We start from the raw sequence: 20,927 nt of genomic DNA on the forward strand, positions 1-20,927 counted from the left end.
TTTACATTTTAATCCGATTAATATGTTTTTTTCGATATTATTTTTTGTAATTCTATTTTGTTTACTTAGAATCTTATAAATGGCAACAATTATTTTTCCCTTAAGTTAGCGGTAGTGTATTGTTTTTTTTTTTCTTTTTTTTTTCTACTAAGTTGAATTTTGCAATTGAACATATATGTTCTACTAAATTGTCTTTTATGTTCCCTATAGCCAACTAATTTTATTATATATGATGTATGAATATTTTATTTTTTTACCTACATGTATGTATAGCATTGGTAAAGTATTTATTGTATGTAATAATTATTAAGTACAATCAAGTTCCTAACAAATACCTAGTTGTTCCATTAAACAACATTTACATTATTATGGTATATGTTCTTGTTTCAATGAAGCAAATTATGTTAATTATTCCGATTATACACCAGACCTTCTTAGAAAATAAAATACAACTCATACAAGAGTAACTAGAACTATTTTCAATTGGGATATATATGTATATTTTTAACTCATTTGTTCTTTAATCTTTGATGCATCACCAAGTACGGCAGAGTACCACGTACCGATTGTACCGTACCGAAAATAACGGTATGCCGAACATTGGTATACCGAACTTTTTGGTATGGTAACGGTATGAAATTTTTCAATACCGCAATGTACGGTAGGTACACGGTATTGAGCCAAATGTTTGGCAACCGTACCGAACCCACCCCTAATTATAACTGTTAAATATATTTAACATTTAATATTTATAAATACAAATTTATGATTTTCACTTCATCAAAAATTGGTCGCCGTCTGATCTGGGCTGGTGCTTCCCAACATTGATGCCCCAACAGGCGTCCATTGTTGCACGATTGTCGGTGCACGACGGGCAAATTAACGGGGTGGGGTCGGGCGATGGGTAAAAGATATGGTGGGTTATACCTATGAAATTTGGGTTATGAGTCGATGTAGATTTGCATTTTATATTAATGCCTGTTTGGGCATGTTTGAAGTTTTTACATGATTTTCACGATCCAGATATTGGATTTAGACAAACTCGTTGCAAAATCGGGAATAGTTTTCCTATTTTATGCATTTTAAAATTATGTAAAATGAGAAAGAAAAAAAAACAACGCGAAAGTAAATTGTATCAAATCGTTATTTGTATGTGGCTGCAAAAACATTTTTCACTATATAAGTTACTAGAAGTTGGATTGAAACGGGTACGAAAAAACATTTATCCTGCGTCAACAATACGCTCGCAGATGAAATGCTTTACCAACTTTCCACAGTTGAATTGCATATAAAACATTATATCCTGTGACCACATAATTGCTCGTAACAAACCTTTTAATCATTCTGGAAAAAGCGGCATATATGTAAAAACCCATAATGAAGTGCACTAACCCTTTGAAACCGTGAAAACGTATTTAGCAGAGGCAATCTTAGATTAGAGAAAGATCCTCTAATTTGAATCGCCGTCAAACTGCTACATACATGAACAAACATAGAACAAGATAGCAGCTGGCAAGTGGAAAGTATCAGCTTTAATACATCGTTTCTTCAGCTTGATTCTTGTGGTTCTCGGTCCTAGACTTTCTCGGGCTAGAGCCTTTAACCACCAAAACCAAAATATTACCAAAATAAGATCGGATAATTTTTTAAGTCATTTTTTTTTTTTTTTTTTTTGGTTTGGAACTTACCGTTGCTGTTGCTACTATGCTTGTGAAATGGCCAGAGATTGACAAGGCGTTCCAAAACGGCAGCACTTTTGGAGAAGTAGCCAGAGAAACCTTGTGGGATTGATGGTGGAGGAAAATCTTCAGCAGGCATTGCGAATGGACGAATCATTTTCTCCATCATCTCTAATGTTAAATATGATCCGACATCCTGCAGTCTCTCGGGCCCCATTATTGGCAATGTGTGCTCCTGATGCAACGAAGCTGCCTCACTATCATTACTCTGTTCCAAAAACAAAAAGTAAAAATAAAATAAAATCAGTCGTTTCCTTTGATATAAGAAAAATGTGTGACTTCGAATGCTTTAAAATGAATGGCTATAAGCGAACTCGATGCAATTGGACGAGTCTTCAACGTGGTTGATTATTATATATCTCGAAGATATACTTAGCAACATGATATTAAAAATAAATAAATAAATTCAAAATGAGGTTTGAGTTGAGGGTTACCTCCAGAGGGGATAAATCGGCACCTCGGCTAAAAGTCATCTCGATACGGAATCTCTTTGGATCTTCTAACGCCACCTGCATTCAGTTTTGGAGATTAATTTCGTTGAAGGTGATTATAAAAAGTGTATTGGACCATTAAAACATCAATTATCAACAGAAACAAAGTATTGGACTTAATTTTAAGCTATAAAATAAAAATAAAATAATGAAGTGCAAACCAATCTAAACCAAAAACAAATGTTTGCTATATGAAACATGGAAACCGCTAAAGACTAACCTCTGTGTTCTCGAATAGCCTGAATACAATGTAACTCATGTAATCAAGCTCCTTTGTCCGATACAAGCGGTCCAATGCGTTGTCACAAACAAGGCTAGGTTCTTCTTGAAGAGATTCATCCAGGTTGCAGTATCGGAGAACATTCATTAACGAATGGATATGTGACTCCTGTCATTTCATATCAAATAAAGGTCCGTTAATTTTAGATAGGAGAAAAATGAAAGCAGACCCCCAAAATTTTACTGTCTTACTTCCTTAAGCATGAAACAACGTTGAGCAATATACATTGATCCTATTCGAAAACTTCAAGAAACAGAGTTGAATTATGATAACTCACCGAAGTAAAATATAGCCGCGTTCGCACGTGACGCTCTGGTGTTTTCACGTTTGCGTATCTGGTGAAAGAATTAAAAACATGTATAATTGAAATAAAACTATCTCTTGAGCTTAACTAGATGTAATCGTAACTTGAGCTTGAGAGTAAAGAAGAAATTAATTACTTTGGATCCAAACGGTATTTAGGTTCTTTGTCATCATCTTCATCTTGGTCCATTGACATGTCACTGGTAAAACTAGCTCTTCTCGTGCCATCTATCTTACCATACGCCTTTGAATGGTAATCCGTTTCTTCCTTTGCAGCAGGCACTGCTATATTATTGTCTTGATTACTCTTTAATTCTGCAACGCTTATTGCTTCTTCACGTGTATTCCTCAGATCAATTAATATTTTCCCCAGCAAGCGACGAGCAATCTGAGATTTCACAAAATAAATAAATGTCTGAATTTAAAGATAATTGTGAAAAACTTCATCTTTAACACACATACAGCATGGCATCCTCACAATTAAAGCAGAATTACGGAACTTGAATCTATATAGGGTTATTTTATTTACTGCAAACTACTCTTCCCTTTGCTTTCCAGAGTTGTACATAAATTCAGCTGAAAATGGATACTGCAATATATAAAAATTAGCGCTAAAATTTACCTTTGATCCAATTTTCAGTTTTTGCTTCGCATTGATTCCGTACTCGTTTGGAATGACGCCATCTGCAAGTAACTGAAAAAACAAAGAGAATAAATGCATGTAAAGATTCTGATCAGTAAAAAAACAAAGAGTGCGCACATCGAAAACATTAGCTGTGACATACCTGAGCAACTTTGAAAAGTTCGTCTAAACCGTCCAGATTTAGATGTGCATTGTGCAAGAGATCATACCTGTCAAAGAAAAAGGGCATGATAAGGAAAAATCCGAACCACAATAAGAACTTGACTATCAGCCTTCTTCCTAATTTGACATCCAAATGTCAAACATCTTCCCTAAATAAACTATATAAGCAATATTAATGTTCAATGCGAAATGACAACCACGAGTCTATTAATACTTGTGAATATAAAATGAGCACAACTAAACTTTAATATGTATAACAACAAAGTATAGTAATAAATCCCTACTTGCAAGAGTCATAAACGTCAGGAATTTGTGTGATATCGAACCGCCTGCAGTTGGTTTCAAAGTTTAAGTTAGTTAAACTTTATACAGATAGAGTCAGCTAAATCTTGGTGTAGAAGTAAAATTGCAGCAAACTTATTTGTCGTAGAAATAAGTAAAACACGGAAAAAAAAATCAATACTTACTCTTTGCGTTCATTATACAAATCTCTCTCGAGTTTTCTCCAACGAGCAAACATGAGAAGAAATCCCTCGCCACAAGGTAACCCCGCTGCAATCCGGTCAACATCTATATGCGTCTTACCGAGTGCCTTAGCTTGATCATATGGAAGAATTACATCATATGAGCTTGACTCAGCAAGCTCCTCATCTTCGTCAATGGCTAGGAGTCTTACTTGTTCAGTAACTTTCTTTGTTAACTTCACCTAATAATATTCATGATAAACACAAAAAACTCATGAACACAATAAAGTCGGAGATCATAATATAGTTCCATTTTAATAACTTATACAAGTTGTTAGCACTTATTTACCAGTTTAGGTAAAACTTCAGATGCATTTGAAGGAAGTCCAGCTCCATCAACCATCCAAGGTTTTTCTCGCGAGCTATTGTTGTGAACAGATTTTGAGCCAGAAGTTATAATCTCATTTAACCTGGCCTGGGAAAAAAGAAAATTAAAGTTGATGAGGAAAAAAATTAAGACAAAATTCTGTATCTGGTTTTTGATGATATCATATTCCAGCACTTTCTTATGTGCTTAGATCTAAAATCAGAACCACTTAACATACACTTCAAACAAAATTATAAGGACAATAAATCGAATAACTTTTTGAATTTCAAGAAAATTGTTTTGAGTTTTATTCCATGAATTTGATGAAAGGGTCTGGTAGTTGACCTTTAGATATGTCAAACCCCAAAACTGAATCCACATGTATAGTGATATTAGGGTCTTACTAAAGATTAATGAACTCGTCTTTATTATTCTAACACTAATGTCTACATTGCCTCTTATCCAAAAAAAAAAAAAAAAATTATTCAGCTGAGAACTGTGTGCGCATCCAGCAGAATGATAATGATTTATTGTGTCAAAGATAATGATCTGGAGGATCCGTGAAAGCCAGGTAAAAACTGCTTTAATCAAATTATTTGTCAAAGTCGTGGTTTGCACTCATATTTGCTTGTCTTATTTTTTTTTTATTTTATCGAAGTACAAGGACAGGTAAGCGTGAAATTAAGGTAACCAAAAACCTAAAACTAGTAGAAATGGATGCATATAAACTGTAAGATTGATAGAAAAATGAATTGAACTTATTCAACTAAATGCATAGTGAGACATGTGAAGTGATGCCGGTTTTGGCATCCAAATGACTAAATGAAAGTAATTATATGAATTGTAATGATGCACAACCCTCTGTTTCATCTAGCGTATTCCTATTCCTAAATATTGCAACCCAAAAAAAAAGGAATGTAGCTAGCAGTAAGACAAACCTTAGCTTCTTTTATCTCAATACTAGCATTCTCAAGTCCATCCAACATTGAGGAGTCCTTGCTGACAAGTGAAACCTAAAACCGTCAAAGAAAATTAATGAGTGAACTTACCTATAAACACGAATCAATAATAAGAGATTTAAAGTAACCAACCAAAATAGGCGTCAATTGTCCTTCCAAGTCAAGGAGACCCTTAGCAAAAGCAGCTGCTGACATCTGCCAATATTAAACAAATAAGTGAAGTGAAACTCATGAAGCAAGATTTAACTTGCATAATGGTGCCACAATGGAATTTTGCAAGTCATATAATTAACTCCAACAAATCTCAACATGAAATATCAGAGGAAGAAAAGATGATAGAGCTTTTGGAAGTAAAACCTGTACACGGCCTTCGTCTGAGCTGTATATTTTTAGGTCATGGCGGTAAGTACTGTGGAGACGAAGCAGGCCAGTACCTTCACCTGAGAAGAAACAAAAGAATTGACAAGCATGAGAAATTGCTCCGAGTTTCATCAAAGAAAGTAATAATTTTATCCAAGTTCAAGTACAAAATGCAGACTAAAGATGAGAGGACCATCGATACATAACCGAAAGACGATGTGCATTATTATTATTATTTTTTTTTTTTTTGAGACTGATGTGCATTATATTAAGCAAAATAAATTTTGATCAATGCCACATTAGGCAGCACTACATAATTGAATATCTTAATAGCTAACTACTAACCTGGATACATGTTATTCCGAAAATACCTGCCCAGTTCTTCAGCCTGCCAAGAAAATGATGATCACATGAATGTTTTTATAGCAAAATCATCACGAAGAGCCCAGCTTTGTGCTCACAAAGATGAAAACTGTAGATATATTTCATGTCTTAAATCAAAAGATATATAAATCAACGCGCATGACACAAAACAATTGCCACCTGCTTTCTGCCAGCATGAGTAAGAACGCCACCATATTTAAGAACCATCAAGGCCTCAGTAGGTCGTTCTTCTTCTCCTTCACCATTAGCTTTTTGAACCTTAACCCATTTTAATGGCTTAAGTTGAACCTTTCTATATATGCCAGAAAAATGACCGCCCTGTACCAGAAACATAAATGATCAGTGAAATAACCGTAACAATCATCTACAAGAAATCCCCTTAGCAGCCAAGAAAGATACGTAAACATAAAATTCTGAAACAAAATCAAGATTATGTGAGAGAAATCTAAACTAAACGTTTTAAGATGTGAACAAGTAAAAGGCATAAGCAAACGGAGCCATGTAAAGTTCTAACGATGGGAGTAGACGTGGTAGAGGTGGATTTAACAATAAACATGGATCAGCCAGATAACATTCTTCTTTAGAGAACTAAAGTTGTTCTCTGTCAACTAAGTTTCATCCAAAGAATGGAATTGTTGCAGTCTGCTAAACAAAGGCTCAAGTCCAAATTTTGAGAACCTGACAAATGAAATTAGAGAACTCAATCGCAGATGCAATATATAGTTCTGCCCTTGCTTCAATAATATCTTAAAGAAACTTCATCCAAAATCCTACAGATCAACATAATAACAATGATGAAAATAATTTGGAAGATCCTACATGTTCATTACATTTGTCAAACCATAGATGGACAAGCACATAGAGATATAGAGTTGAACCAACTAAAATGATAAAGAATTTCAACTTATCCACGAAAACAGCAAACAAAGAGAATTTGTATTGACAATGTAAGCATATATCTAATAACCTCCTCAAGCACAGCTTTCACTTGGCGAAGCTTTTCGGCATGCTCAATGTCTTCAGCTTCACTATCACTTTCTCGACCAGGTCTGCATGATAATTTTATCATCAGTACATGTGATCATATAGAAAATTCAACATGCACATTAAGAAGTTGTAAAAATTATGTTATTTTAATAACCTAGCAATAAGAACTATTTTCTTTAAGAACATGAACCTAGAGGTAAGTCAATATTGGATGAAAGCGACAAGCATGCCAATAGCAACTTTATTTTGAAAACAAATTGAGATTCATGTTCTTAAAGAGAATAGTTCTTCGTCATAAAATGATAAAATTATCACACATGCCTGACACGAGGAACTAAAATTCGTGTCGCATCCAAAAGATCTTGCAACTGGATTGCACTTTTTAGCTTTGTCTGCAGAAGCATATAAGAGAGACTGCAAGTTAAAACACAATAGCTATACATGATGTTGACAATAGCATCAACAGAAAGAGGAGATATTTTGAAGATTTAGTAAGTACCTCTGCCCTAGGTCTTCCCCCATTATATTTTAACATCAAATTTAAAAGTTTTTCCTCGGTAACTTTCAACTTCACTTTCTGCTTCGGAGTTCTGTCACCACTGTCAAACAGAAAATGATATCTCAAGCAAGAACAACACACAAAAAAAAAAAAAAAAAAAAAGAAACAAGCCAAGGTGATATATCTTACTGACGAGTAATGGCGATCACACAACGTAGCTCTTCAGATTGCCCAAATGTCCCAATAATTCCACTTCCTTGCCGTGTTAGTCCTTCAGACTGCTGAACTGGTTCATTAACCTTCCATGGCAGAGTTGGAGGAAGTGTTGAAGAAAGATGTGGGGCTTTTGCATCAAGAAACATCTTTCTCAGAACACAAGCAGCATCATCGTAATATCTGCATTTAGTAAGACATAAATATCATTTGAGAGGAATAAGAAAGAAAAATAACAGAACAGAAGAAAACTATAGAACAAGACAAAGAAGTGAATTGAAAGAAAATATCAAGAAATAAAGGTAATAAGAGCATCTAAAGAACTCCTTAATTTATTGATTCACTGGCTAGTATAGTATCCCTAGACGAAAGCTGCTCAATTGATGAATCTCACAATGCATAAGCACAAACAAAAGATACCATGCAACATACACAGTTTTAGAATAGTTGCTGTAGATATCCATTTACTAATGAAATCAAACACCAGAGAAAATGAAAGCAGCAACCAGAAATGTTACTTGTGTGAATTCTTAACAAAGCTCCATCCATTGACATCACAGACATAGGATCTCCCATCGCAACGCAAGAGATCAAATCCGCAAACCTGAAACAACATCAAATGAAAATAAGTTATTCCTAAAAACATTGCCACAAAGACATTTGACACAAACTAAATGTAGTGAATATGCAAAATGTGAGTTAATGAAATGATAAGTTGGATCCATCAACAAAATCTCAATCAGTATGGTATATGGACTAAGAAATATTGCCACCCCATAAATTCAACACCATTAAGTCGGACCAAATTCGGTTCCAGAGAGAGGAATAAAATTCGGAAAAGTCCAGTAATAGCATTTCAAATAAACAAGATGCAATCAAATGGTATAGACCCATCTGGAGGAAACCACAAGCAGTGACTGGAATCCAATCGTACCGTACTTCAAGTCTTGTGCACTCTTAAATGCTACTTTTGATTATGGCTAACATCTTCATTTGAATCACATCCAGAAAATTAAAATTATTTTTCAAATAAAAAGATATTGTGGTGAGCAAGCTGTGGGAGGGATGGGAAACAGCAAAAGTGAACACAGTTGCTGAAAGTTGTTTTCATGACTAACACGATAAAAAATTCTAATAGTTATTAATGGATGACAAATCGACAATAAATACACATATGAAATTCCATACTGACTTACAGCTTGCCCAAAAGCACTGAACACCTCCCTTGCCATTTGCTTCTCAGCGGGAGTAAGTAGAACAGGATATCTGACCTGAAAGGAAAGAAATTATTGAAGTAAATAAATGTTATTCAAATCAAATTAGAGAATGAAAAAAACTAATCAAAGGCATCACTAGTCCTAAACTTTATGGAAAAGAGCGGGGTAGGCAAGTAAGAGATATCAACATTCACCACCTTTATTGTAACATGGGCTGTAAATTATACAGTAGCGTGCTCAAACTTAAGTTTTGTATCAGAACGAGATAATTATTACGCACAAAGATAATTGGAGGATTGTAATAGATCCTTGGATGCTAGAGATGGGAGAGAAAAGCAATTGCCAATGTGCTTTATAATACTGAAACCAACAAACTATAGAAGATCAGATTTGATCTTTATTATCTTTTCATTTTTACTTTTTGCTACTAAGCTTGTTGGGAAAACGAAGGGGGGCAGCAGAAGTTAGCATCGATTATTTGTTACACATGCAGAAAACTGCATCTTCGCCTTTAAAAAATGCAACAAATATTGCAGTGTATACACCATCAGATAAATTAAGGTCTCAAAATACAAACTTCACTTTCTTCATTAATTCCGTAAGAGTGGAAGAAATCACAAATGCATGAAATCATTGTCAAACTTCTTATTACATAGATATATAAGTTTCTTACTTCTTTACCATCAGGATTCCTCATAACAACTCCATCAACCACAGGAGATTTTCTTGCCTCAGCGTGAGCATACTCAGGGCCCACTGTATACACCTGAAACGCAACAAGAAATTTACTGTTGACTTTTTAATACAATTGAGACGAGAACATTCAGGCAGAGTTCAAATAGCCTTAAGACAACAATATAATATGTACAAAAATATTTGATGATTATGTCTTCACCTTTCGTTTGTTAATAAATATTTTTCTTTTCTTGGATAGAAGAAAAAAGGGTGAGCATGCACCAGAAGGGGAAATGACTAGCACAATTTCATGAAGTTCTCAGTTCTCAAGAGGCTCAGTATTCGAAATTCCAATAGCAAAACTTCCACATCTGTTGGTATATCAGGAATTTCGAAGTATTCATGCATGAACAGATAAATTTTCACAAGGATTTTATTCATCAAGGATAGTATAACAAAGATCAAACAACCTTCACGTCTGTTCCCCCAGTGGGCATGAATTCCTCGTATATATAAGACCCTTCACGTCTGACTCTTCTGACATCAGGACGAAATTCACTAGATCGGTTCCCAATCTGAGAAAGAAGCAGAAAATACCCATAAATTATCTATGGAGAACCATAAAACAATATAACTAAAGATGATATGAAAAATTCGTAAACTAAACCAAGGATGTAAAACTATAGTCATCAATGCACCAACACATTGCTTGTCAGGAATGGGCAATAACAGATCCTGGTTTGTTACCAAGTATCCGATAAAAAAATGATCATTCTAATTAAAAAATTTATAAAGTAAGTTGGTTTAAATATTCTTGTATTATAAACTTCCCAACCAAACAAATCACGTGATATCAGCTTATTAGGCAGCTTTTATCAAACCAAAAAGAATAATCTAAAACAAGGGCTTAACAAACAAACAAACTACGGTAATAACATAGAGTACTCAATGAGCAATTAATTGTAGTGCCTGTCAGAAAATCTCGTATCACACCAGAAGAAAAGTGAAATGAAGAAAATAAATTGTCAAGTTCTTGGAACATGGAACAGGTTAAAAAAATAAATATAAAAGATGGAACACTAACGAAATAAATACTTTTAGGATGTTTTGATTGACCAAGTTTAACACATGGAATTTTAACAGATATAAGCAAATAGCATATGCACCCTTTTGTATATTTCTCTTGTAATGTTTAAAAATTCGGTTCCACCAGTACTAAGCAATCCAAGCGATATCACTCTATACTTGAAGGAATGTACTAACAATGCGGTCAAAGAACATCAACCTTTAAAGTGAATCTCAGAACCTGTCAAAACTCTCACCTTTCGGAACAACTCCTTCATTCCTCCACCAGCTGAACTGGGATAGTATATCATTATACTGTGATCGTCACCTTCAGAAAACAGAACACAAAAATTGGCAGGCATTTCTATAGTAAAATGTAAGAAGGGCATATCAAGGGAAAATTGTCATTTTGGTGACTTCAGGTTCACATAACTTAAAGAGGTTAAAGAATAAAAGAAGGATAAAAAATAGAAAATGATCATGTGTTCGCGATTCCTCTCAAATAGATGCTTATACATCCACCTGGGACAGCAACAACAATGGCCATTGGTAAAGCTATTATCATTGGATATACTGACTAGATCATTTTTAAATGATTTGGCTTTCTCATAAAGTTAATATATATGGGGCAAAAACTAATTGTTGGTATAGAAACAAACATACATAAAACAATTTCACATAGAATGCAAAATCAGAATCACTACATGAACTTAGTACATTTTTTGTTCGACTACTATAGATGTAAAATGATTATCATGAAGAGTAAATCCCCCTTGTTCCTAGTTCCTCTAGACCTCAAATTGTAGCTGTATTGATAATTTCTCTTTCGGATTTCGAAACTCCATACATCATGAAATGTTGTTATTTATTTTTATTCTAAAAACATTATGGAACTATTATTGCAGGACACATGTCCATGACAGCAAGTAAACAAACTCATTTTCTTAATAAAGGCTGTTGAGAAACACAACTCTTAGAGAAGATAAGATGCAACTATACACTCATTCTTTTATAATATAGGCTGATAAGTGTAGCCAAGCTGCCTGAAGTCAACTATGCCACCTCAAACTTAACCAACATGTAATGCATACAGCCAAGAGGTGAAAACAAGTTTATTGTAATATCTAAAAATTCGTAAGGGTAATCAGATTAGATATTCTGAGAAGTAATTACAGAAGAGTACGCAATTTAGTTGAAACTAATATCAAACCTGGGTGCATGAGTGACACCCCAAGTTTGCATTTCGCATGACTGGGCACACCACAAAAAATTATACATAAATATCTTACCATCAATAGGCTTCTCTACAAAAGGCTTCCAGAATCGATTCCCATGGACCTCAACAAAATCTTCCTCCTCAATAAAATAATCCAGCTCTTCATTCGGAGATTCCCGGTTAACTAGGGCATATCTTGGTACAGGAATGCCATAAAATTCAAGCCGCTGGATTGGCACACCCCCACAATAAGAACCACCACAAACAAAGAAGGGAGTTAATAAGAAAAATGGTTAAATTCTAGTTATGAGAATAAATATAATTAATATCCATTTTCTCCACCGATAGTGAGAAAAGCTGAATATTGATGTAACAGAATACTTTATTTGAAGATGTACAAATTTTATTAATCAATGTATAAACAGTAGTTATAACAAATGTATTTTAAGAATAACTGAGAAGTCAAATCCAAGAAGGCAACAAAAATATCTAGGAAGTGGCAAGATCGTGAAAAGTGAAAACCAAGAAACGATGATAAATTTTACATTGTACGAAGCAGGCATAAGATAGTTTTTATGAACTGGCTGCACGTATGAGTCCAACTGATCAAAATATCAAGTTCTTGTTACACTTAACTAGTAAGATAAAGAAACTTAACATCAAGTTCCTCATATGCTCAGACAACATAGGTTCTGTTAGTTCACTTGGTCTTTTGACATATCTGTCTTAGCAGGAAGATCAAACTAAATATATGAAAAGCTACATATCGCGAATATTGCGAAGGTATATATATATCTGATGACAAAAAATTCACACCTCGTATACTTTCCTTCGATCATGAAGAAGACGCTGTTGTCCCAGTTCATTCACAAGGAAAGGCCTAAAACAAATAATTGGTAAAGGTCCATTAGTTTTACCGAAAGCAAGATTACATGCTCGACATAAATTTCTTAATGGCTAACGTAGTAAAGAATACGATACAAGAGTAAAGGCTTCCTATCAAGAATCAAGATTACTTGTCTAAATTAATAATAACCAACTATTACAATGGTGATAGGAAACATCACTCTGATCATGTGCTCATGCAGTCATGCTTCTTTAACAAAGGCGAAGTGTTTACTCTACTACTATACCAAGGGTGGCTCGTGAAATGTGAGAATATAGGGGGGGGGGGGGGGGGGGGGGGGGGGGGGGGTGCATGCAAATAAGATAAATAACCAAGTGTAACCTTACTTTCTTAGTGCAGCATATGCCTCAGCCCTCTCCAGAGGATAACCAGAGGAATGGAAGGCAATCAGGCATTGGCATATCGGCCAGCTGTAATGTACGAGCAACAATGTTATCGACCAGGTAATCAGTTCACAATTCAATATACGAGTAAAATACAAACTAGCACAAAATACAATTATCATCATTCAATCAACATTTAAATTACAACCGGAGAAATTCACCTCTGAATAGGCTCTTCAAGGATTACCTTGTCCCCAAAATGCACTATCTGCACCATTCAAAATCCAATAGACACTAGTGAGAGTATAAAATCCGCAACGAACATGAAACTGGTAACGTACACTTAAAACGATCGGAATAAAATAATAATTTATTTATTTTTTCCATATCATAACAATGAACTCCATTGTCCAAATTGACCAAAATCGAAAAACGATTAATCACCTCAAATTCTCCAAACGCCTCTAATCTCTCCAAAATCTGCAACATCGGCCCCGAAAAGGCCTGGAAAAAAATCGAAACATCCAAACAAAGTTACAAACACCAAACAGATGGATCAAACAAGACAAAAACAAAATCAATCAGCACTCTAATGACTCTAATGATAGCATTAACTAATGGCGCATGGTTTTGTGAAGTGAAATATTTTTGAAGACAACGAGAACAAAAACCTCGGAGCCGGACTTCACCTTCTTTTCCATCACACAAACTCCTATCGTTACTTTATTCTTCATACCACCGTCCTCTTCTCCCACCATTTTCAACGGTAAAAACTACAAACAAAATAAAAATAAAAAATTCGATTAAATACGCATAATATCTTCCTTTACAGCTCAAAACTCAAACACACACATTTTCATTCATTTATACAACAATATAGATTTAACGAGCGAGAAATAAGCACATACTTTGTAACCGGAGAGAAGCAGAACTTCGTAGTGGAGCTGGCGATTACGAATTCGTCGCTTTTCCTGAGCTAACAATCACGAGAAACTGTAGAGAGAGAAAGAGGAGAGAGAGAATGTGAGACTTGCAAGTGGAAAAAACGACGACTGTGTGTGTGCGCGCGGTTTGTAGGGGGGGTTAAAAAGTAGAGGATTGAGGATTCTGGGATATACGAAAAGGGGATAGGGGCGTGTTTGGGGCATGATATAAATTAAAAAAATTAAAAATTGAGTATTGATTGTGGTGGCTCTATAATGCGTGTCCCTCTCACTGTCCATCCTAATAAAGCTTAGTGTCTTTTCTCTAATGTTTGTTTTCTCTCTCATCAAGTATTTTAAAAAGGGTTGTCATTATCCATTTGTCACAAATGAATTTATGGTTAGGTGTTTTTTTTTTTAATTAAAAAATCAACTGCTCTTTGTAAATATATAAAAAAGGTAGGAAAGATGTAGAGTTTGATTAATCATATCCTAGTTAGTGAGTTTTGGTTTCTAGTATTTGATGTATTATTGTACCATATATTAGATGTGTTTTCCCATAACATTGACAATTTAACAATAACCATATCAAGTCCAACAAGGGGATTATCTAGCAGTCGGAGTAATTGCGCATGTGTCGAATGATTCAGGTTTGAATTCTCTTATCAATTGTCGCTAGGTCGAGTTTGGTTAGTCTAATGTAGTCTACGTCCCTCGTACGGTTTGCAAGCTATTATATGAAAAGTATAAATTTACCTAGTGCACATGCCTATATAATTGACTGCGAGTTCCTCCACTACCACAAATTAGTTTAAGTGACTACCTACGAATTTTAATAGCATGGGCTAAAGTAATGACTGATTTTATTGAACTGTAACATTTAATTGTGGGCTTCAATTTATATGCGAATCTCAATTAGTTTAAATAATATATCTCGTAGAATTGAAGCTTTGAGTAGCATTCTCAAAAGTTAGAAAATAAAATGTGTATGTAAAATGACTTATTTAGATAGTGACCCCTAAACATGTCTTTATAGTATAAAAGGTTTAAAAGAAACAACCTTTTAAGTCTTGGTAAATGAAATCAAATAAATGGAATCGGTATTTCATGGAGGTTCCATATTCTATCCCCCAACACTTTTTAGCCTTTATGAGATCATACCACCATTTTTGGGCAGTTTAATTTATTCAAGATGGCCTTTTTGTGATACGTGATTTGGTATTTTTGCAAGGTATCTACGAGGTAGGATATTCCTATCAAGAAAAAGATTTTTAGGGTCTTGTTTGCCACTTTGCATGTGTGGGGAAAATGGTAGTTTTGTCCGCAAAAGATGGTCTAACGGTTGCAGCAAGCCAGCAACTGAGTTTGTGTCAATCGATTCATATTGGAATCTCCTTGTCAATGATCGGTAGGTGGAGTTTGTTACACATCGCTAGCGCCTAGTATAGTTTACGTTTCCCGTATGGTTTGCAAGTTATCAATTCAAAGTGTAGATTTAGCACATATATAATTGGTTATTGGTTCCTTCATTAAAAAAAGAAAGTAGCTTTTGATTTGTTACATAATTACACGAACGTATAAATATATATAGTATATAAATTTGGTATCCCCGATAACTTAACGGATCGACGCGCAAATATTATGTTATCATGGTTTATATTGCCTTATAACTTCTAAACATGTTTATTATTGGACCTTCCAAAATCCAACAATATAATTAAGTTTCATTACATTATTTAATTTTATCTCAACTAATATAATATTGGCACCCCCAGGCCTTATATAATTTATATAATACGATATAATGGATGAAGTTGACTGGTTATATAGCATAGAATAAATCATATTTCTTATGAGATCTCACTTTCATAATTTCATTGGTCAACAACTATTTAAAATATCATTTTACATTTATAAAATAAAAATTAGATCTACTTTAGTGACAACAAAGTCAATCAACAATGATCTACTCCATAATATAATTTCAATTATAAAACTATAATCATAAAAAAATAATTTATTAGATCCTGTTTGATATTGAAGAACAGAGATTTCAAGCATCTTTCTCACACAGCTTCCTCCTTCAGATTAACTGCTATTGCCAGGTTGCCAATAGTTGTTCCAGCTATATATCCACCTGACCAAGCGTTCTGCCATAAATAATAATATTTTTATTAATAAATGAATGGAAAAATACATCACCAAATAAATAAATTATATAACTTGATTATCCAGAGGCAAAATACAGTGCTTAATTTAGATAAGCCTGTATTATCAATTTGTTAATTCTAAACCATTTACAGTAGAACTTCGACAAATCAATAATTTCGCTTAAATAATAGTTTTTTCTGGTTCGGTTCGGTAAACCTACTAAATTTATTAGTTCGATAATATAATATTTTTCTAAATTAATATAATTTTACTAGTTCCTACTGTATTAATTTACAGAGGTTTTAACTATATATGCACATCGAGTTTTACATATATGGTCATGCAATTTATTTCTCTAAACATTGGCATAAGGCTACTTAAGTGAATTTTATTTAAGAAGCTTTGGTAACATTAATTGAACAAAGTATGTTTCTAGACCAAATGAAATCAAATGCAATTGACGAAATAATAAAAGGAAAGAATTACTTCAAAATTTAAATATGATCTATTACCTGGAAATTGAAGCCTCCGGTTATGCCATCGACATTCAATACCTACAACAAATATCAGCTGTCCTAAGTGAACTCATGATTGACAACTTGATAATAGCATTTACACTTGCATCTCATTCAAACATTTTCTAATATATAATAAATTTATTGGCAAAAAAAACAACAAAGGGTCCATAGCTCAGTGGTAGAGCATTTGACTGCAGATCAAGAGGTCACCGGTTCGAACCCGGTTGGGCCCTTATTTATTTTTATTTTCTTTTTTCTTATTTATTTTTATTTTCTTTTTTCTTATTTATTTTTATTTTCTTTTTTCTTATTTATATTTTTATTATTTTTAAGTTAAAATTGACTTTTTTATTGCATTTTATTTCATTTTCCTTATTTATTTTTTGATTATTTGTAAGTTAAAATTAACTTCTTTATTGCATTTTCATTCCTTTTCTTATTGCATTTTATTTTCTTTTTTCTTATTTATTTTTTGACTATTTTTAAATTAAAAATTTACTTTTTTATTGCATTTTATTTCATTTTCCTTATTTATTTTTTGATTATGTTTAAGTTAAAGTTAAATTTTTTATTGCATTTTAATTCCTTCTTTTTAAATTAAAATTAACTTTTTTATTGCATTTTCATTCCTCGTTTAAAGTTATAATAAATTTTTTTATTGCATTTTGTTTCCTATGCTATTAGTGAGTTTTATGGCCTATATAATTCACTAATAAAACTATACAAATAAGGAATAGTATCTAAAGCAGTAATAATACCTCCCCAGCAAAAAATAGCCTTGGTTGAATCCTGCTCTGCATGGTATTCAGGGATATCTACAAAGAGCCCAAGTATAAGCAACACGCGCGCGCGCACACACACACACACAAAGACACACATAGAAAGAGAGAAAGCACCTCGGACAATGGAACGCCTCCAGCAGTGACAAATTCGTCCTTGAATTGGCTCTTAATTTACATGCAAGTGCAGGTTTAGTGCAATTAAACAGAAAACGGGAAAATTAATGATAAAAAGGCAATTACGTACTCGTGATTATACCTTCCCTTTGACGCGAAAGGAACAATTTTTAAGACGAGAAGCAATTGATATTAATAAATTGTTGGATATGGAAGCCCACAAAAGATCTTCAACTGCATCCTGTGCAAGAAAAAAATATAGAAATTAAACCAAAATAAAATTACTGATTGAATTCAAATATCACGTCTCGGTTGAGAAAACACCGACCTCATGTTCTAAAATGTATCTCCAGAATCTCTTCACAATCCCGAATTCTGACGGAAATGAATTGGTTATTTTTTGCTTCTGCAATTGGCAAAGAGAGATAAAAAATATATATATATATATATATATTAGATACGAAAAATCTCACAACAGCTAGTGGACTATATTCTCACATCGAGAAGTCACTGTCTATAATGCAGCAAATTTCCGTTTTTGGGGCATTCATTTATTTATCATTTTATACATGAAATTAGACTTTCTTCGTCATTTAAGTAAGATCGAAATTTCTTCTTTTAACCGTCCTTCAAATGGATAACACTTCACAGCTAATAAAGCACGAAGCTAATTGAGAAAACGAAATATAGACGAAAAAGTGAAAAGACGTTACATCAGAACAATTACCGCAAACTTGTTCTTGTGTAGAGTAAGTAACGACTTCACATCTTCTATATGAACATCAGGAACAAAATCCACAATAAGCGAGCCTGGATATTCATTTCAAGTATTATTTAAATGTTATTTAAATGATACTGAAACTGGGAAAAGGGGAAGAAACACGAAGCCATTTTAAATTTTACAACCTTTGTACTCAGAATCTGAGAGCTCGCGTGCTCCCCAAGCAGACAATCGAAGAATAACGGGCCCACTAAATCCCCAGTGTGTTACCAACATCGGCCCAATCTTTTATTCGAAAATCAAGATTACCCTCTTATGCAAATTAAATTAAATTAAATTAAATAGTTGTCTATAAAAAATATCTTGCCTGTGTATGCTCAGGTATGCTTTTCTGTACAGTTTCTAACTTCAATTTTGCTCTCACCTTCGGAAACGTGACCTAAGCACAAACGTAGCGACATATAATAATAAAAAGTTATTACAAGAAATATCCATTCAAGATTTCCATCTTTTAGTTAATTAGAGACAAAGTATTGACACGAGAATTTTTACCCCCGACAATTCTACTAACTGAAAATCATCGATCTTGAAAGTGAACAAACTGGGCACGGGTTTCACAATCGAGTGACCGAGTTGAGTAGCAAGTTTATAACCCTGTCGCAGAGTAAGAATACATGTTAAGGCAGAACGGAATCAAGAAAACACGAGAGTATGTTCAGAATAGGTGAAAGCTAAATATATAACCTGATCGCTACTACCACTAGCAATTATTAAGTAATTAGCTCCAATATGCTCGACATAATCAATCGTGCGTTTTTCGACTTTGACGGAGAATTTGCCACCACTAGTTGTCGACACACTTGTAACAGTTTTCCCAGTCTGCAATACCACTGATAGAAACAAGCAATCAGAATTATTGAAAAAAAAAAAAAGTTTGTTCTAATTTTTTGAAATGACATAAAAGAGATGCTAAATGGACTGCATTAGGAGTAATAATACAGACCCCCTCGATTCTTTGCTTCGGAGATAAGGCAATCTATAATAGTAGATGAACTGTCGCTGACCGGAAATACTCTTCCATCAATTTCAGTCTGAGTAGCAAAGTGAAACTCAACTTAGAAAACACTGTTATCGAACATATAGGTTCAAGAACAGACACATTTAGTTTTAATTGAAAAAAAGAAATTGAGATTAACCTTCAATTCGACTCCACGATCCGAAAACCATGACATGGTATCATTAGGGCCGTGTGTATTGAAAAACGATCCTCGTAATTCCTTATTACCTCTCGGGTATTTTCCTGCCAGAATCTACCCCAAACTGTCAGTATTACAATTTAAAAATGTTCAAGCATTATTCACCAAAATCCTAAACGAGAGCCAACAACTATTAAGCAGAACTGGCAGAATGACTATTAATTTGCTCCGCGTAAATTCGGAAATTTATTTTAACCAATCGAAGGTAAAATAAACGAAACATCGAACACGTTCGATTAACGGCATTACTGCCTAGTGCCTACTAATTGCAAAAGAGAATCTACAAGGCTACTAATTTTTTCGACATGAGATTTCGAAAGGAAGAAAGAACTACGAACAAAAATTTAGAACACCAATAATTTTTTTATTAAAAACAAAATTAATAAATAACATCCATACAATCCAAAATTACGAAAAAACCATACCTTAGTATCACTGCAATGGCCATTCGTCACATTACACCGACCACCACCGGAAATCTTCACCTGCAAAACACAATAATAATAATAAATTAATTAATTAAAAAAAATAAGTATACATATAGCAGAAAAATTTACAAACCTTGGATAGAGGCTTGGCTTTCTCAATGACGACAACATTAAGAAGAGGCGCGATGGTTTTAGCCCTAATCGCTCCGTATATTCCGGCAGCTCCGCCGCCAACCACCAGCAGCGTTTCTTCAGCTGACTGCACACAGAATTCAACAAAAAATCAAAATATAAAATCAGAATCAGTTAATTCGAGAAGAAAAAGGTGTTCACCTTGGTAGATTCAGAGAGTGCAGCAACGCAATATCTTCGCTTGTGGTTTGAGGAAATAAAATAGGCGTAATTTGTGGAGGGAATTGAGATTTTTGAAAGGAATTCCGTTTGGAGGATGAAACGCGGGAATGTTTTCATTGTTTCTAGCTGAAAAAACTGGGAAGTGCAAGAATAGTGATAAAAATGGTGTGAGGGGGTGGTGTTAAAGGAAGTTCATCTTATTCAAAAAATTTAGAATTTCCAGATTAATTTTGAAAATTTTATATTGCTGAAAATAATATGTATATTACCAAAAAAGAAAATCAACAAGAGTTTAATGTGCAACTATGCGGCACGGACGGCAATACAGCGAACGGCATGTTCAAAAAATAGGGACACAATAACTTATATATAAGTTTTTATTTATATATAAATTCTTTTTTATGTATTTTATTTTTTATTCAAACA

General features: G+C 33.9%; 2 protein-coding genes and 1 non-coding gene across 8 annotated transcripts; 1 reads left to right on the forward strand and 2 right to left on the reverse strand.

The window, feature by feature from the left end:
- Positions 1 to 1,380: 1,380 nt before the first annotated feature.
- Positions 1,381 to 14,507, reverse strand: LOC105960967 (inositol hexakisphosphate and diphosphoinositol-pentakisphosphate kinase VIP2). 6 transcript variants are annotated; one of them, XM_012985190.2, is made up of 32 exons: positions 14,163 to 14,507; positions 13,944 to 14,027; positions 13,699 to 13,758; positions 13,476 to 13,522; positions 13,258 to 13,341; positions 12,841 to 12,904; positions 12,098 to 12,251; positions 11,066 to 11,136; positions 10,214 to 10,318; positions 9,742 to 9,834; positions 9,048 to 9,122; positions 8,370 to 8,455; positions 7,828 to 8,034; positions 7,639 to 7,738; positions 7,461 to 7,531; positions 7,120 to 7,201; positions 6,312 to 6,470; positions 6,114 to 6,156; positions 5,766 to 5,848; positions 5,541 to 5,603; positions 5,388 to 5,462; positions 4,432 to 4,557; positions 4,086 to 4,324; positions 3,903 to 3,947; positions 3,599 to 3,665; positions 3,436 to 3,507; positions 2,951 to 3,201; positions 2,788 to 2,845; positions 2,451 to 2,618; positions 2,174 to 2,248; positions 1,689 to 1,947; positions 1,381 to 1,597 (listed from the first exon to the last, which is right to left on the reverse strand). In XM_012985190.2, exons 2-32 carry the CDS (start codon positions 14,010 to 14,012, stop codon positions 1,533 to 1,535), a joined length of 3,216 nt encoding a protein of 1,071 aa, XP_012840644.2. In that variant the 5' UTR covers positions 14,013 to 14,027; positions 14,163 to 14,507; the 3' UTR covers positions 1,381 to 1,532. The 6 variants fall into 6 exon arrangements, with proteins under 6 accessions (XP_012840644.2, XP_088682020.1, XP_012840643.2 ...); XM_088825894.1 differs by having other exon boundaries at positions 14,142 to 14,426; XM_012985189.2 differs by having other exon boundaries at positions 13,926 to 14,027; positions 14,163 to 14,400.
- Positions 14,508 to 16,041: 1,534 nt separating this feature from the next.
- Positions 16,042 to 20,733, reverse strand: LOC105960968 (FAD/NAD(P)-binding oxidoreductase family protein). Its single transcript, XM_012985191.2, has 16 exons — positions 20,481 to 20,733; positions 20,281 to 20,406; positions 20,145 to 20,204; positions 19,660 to 19,773; positions 19,467 to 19,554; positions 19,208 to 19,353; positions 19,016 to 19,117; positions 18,831 to 18,902; positions 18,649 to 18,748; positions 18,470 to 18,552; positions 18,071 to 18,148; positions 17,885 to 17,983; positions 17,743 to 17,793; positions 17,605 to 17,661; positions 16,841 to 16,882; positions 16,042 to 16,327 (listed from the first exon to the last, which is right to left on the reverse strand). The coding sequence occupies exons 1-16, from the start codon at positions 20,616 to 20,618 to the stop codon at positions 16,244 to 16,246; spliced, it is 1,440 nt and encodes a 479-aa protein (XP_012840645.1). The 5' UTR covers positions 20,619 to 20,733; the 3' UTR covers positions 16,042 to 16,243.
- On the forward strand, positions 17,008 to 17,079 carry TRNAC-GCA (transfer RNA cysteine (anticodon GCA)). The gene has a single exon. It is a non-coding gene; the product is annotated as a tRNA-Cys (tRNA).
- Positions 20,734 to 20,927: the final 194 nt, after the last annotated feature.

Source organism: Erythranthe guttata, chromosome 11, assembly GCF_056151865.1.
Source record: "Erythranthe guttata isolate IM_541 chromosome 11, IM_541, whole genome shotgun sequence".
Classification (NCBI taxonomy): Eukaryota; Viridiplantae; Streptophyta; class Magnoliopsida; order Lamiales; family Phrymaceae; genus Erythranthe; species Erythranthe guttata.

Coding starts and splice junctions, on each gene's coding strand:
- LOC105960967 (XM_012985189.2), bottom strand. CDS start 14,012: ATGGTGGGAGAAGAGGACGGTGGTATGAAGAATAAAGTAACGATAGGA. Junction 10,319..11,065: donor TGAAGGAGTTGTTCCGAAAG/GTGAGAGTTTTG, acceptor CTTCTTTCTCAG/ATTGGGAACCGATCTAGTGA. Junction 9,123..9,741: donor GGAATCCTGATGGTAAAGAA/GTAAGAAACTTA, acceptor CTTTCCTTTCAG/GTCAGATATCCTGTTCTACT.
- LOC105960968 (XM_012985191.2), bottom strand. CDS start 20,618: ATGAAAACATTCCCGCGTTTCATCCTCCAAACGGAATTCCTTTCAAAA. Junction 17,984..18,070: donor GATACATTTTAGAACATGAG/GTCGGTGTTTTC, acceptor TTTCTTGCACAG/GATGCAGTTGAAGATCTTTT. Junction 16,883..17,604: donor GGCTATTTTTTGCTGGGGAG/GTATTATTACTG, acceptor TATTTGTTGTAG/GTATTGAATGTCGATGGCAT.